The sequence below is a fragment of the Antrostomus carolinensis genome, unplaced genomic scaffold, assembly GCF_000700745.2.
Source record: "Antrostomus carolinensis isolate BGI_N321 unplaced genomic scaffold, ASM70074v2 scaffold26499, whole genome shotgun sequence".
NCBI lineage: Eukaryota > Metazoa > Chordata > Aves > Caprimulgiformes > Caprimulgidae > Antrostomus > Antrostomus carolinensis.
This window is the reverse complement of record NW_010338274.1, coordinates 2,149-2,773: the sequence shown is the minus strand read 5'-3', so window position 1 is coordinate 2,773 and position 625 is coordinate 2,149. Positions and strand designations below refer to the sequence as shown.

The following is a 625-nucleotide window of genomic DNA, read 5'->3' as shown; positions in this document are numbered from 1 at the left end:
AGCCATCCTGATAACCTTGGCCTGGCACAGCCCCATGTCCCCCCCGTGCCCCTGGCAGAGCCCCGTGTCACTCCACATCCCCTCATCACCCCAGCACTGTCCAGGGAAGGAGGCACTGGGCACTGCCGCTCACCCGTCCTTGAAGAAATGCAGCTCCCCGTTGATCTCCGTGATAGCGTCAAAGTTCTTCTCCTTGCAGGCGTCCCGGCTGGGGTCCACGGGAATGGGCGTGGCCGTGGGGTCCGGCGTCCCCCCCGCAGTGGTGGAGGTGCTGCCGGCCTCCGTGGGCAGGGGCTGGGGCTCCGTGGTGGGCACAGGTGCAGGGCCAGTGGGCTCAGGGCCAGAGCCACGACCTGAGCCAATACAGGGGAGGGCGTGAGGCTGGGGTCTGGCCCAGTGCCGCAGGACTGCCAGCATGCCCAGCTGCAGCACAGCTGCTCACCATAGAGGTACTGGATGCCCTGGACATCATCCGGGTGCAGCTGGAAGTCCTGGACGTAGCTGTACATGGGGTACATCAGTGCCTCACGCACGCTGGAGTGGTCCAGCCCCAGTGAGTGCCCGAACTCGTGGGCAGCCACCAGGAAGATGCTGTAACCTGGGGGAAAGCACCAGCCTCAGCGCC

General features: G+C 65.9%; 1 protein-coding gene across 1 annotated transcript in view; it reads right to left on the bottom strand.

Moving 5' to 3' along the window:
- Positions 1-129: 129 nt before the first annotated feature.
- Positions 130-625, bottom strand: part of LOC104530777 (matrix metalloproteinase-9) — a gene marked incomplete at its 5' end in the record, with an annotated part of 2,638 nt that continues 2,142 nt past the window's right edge. Inside the window, 2 exon segments of the mRNA XM_010175467.2 lie at positions 130-353; positions 443-598. Coding sequence (XP_010173769.2) covers positions 130-353; positions 443-598 — 380 coding nt within the window.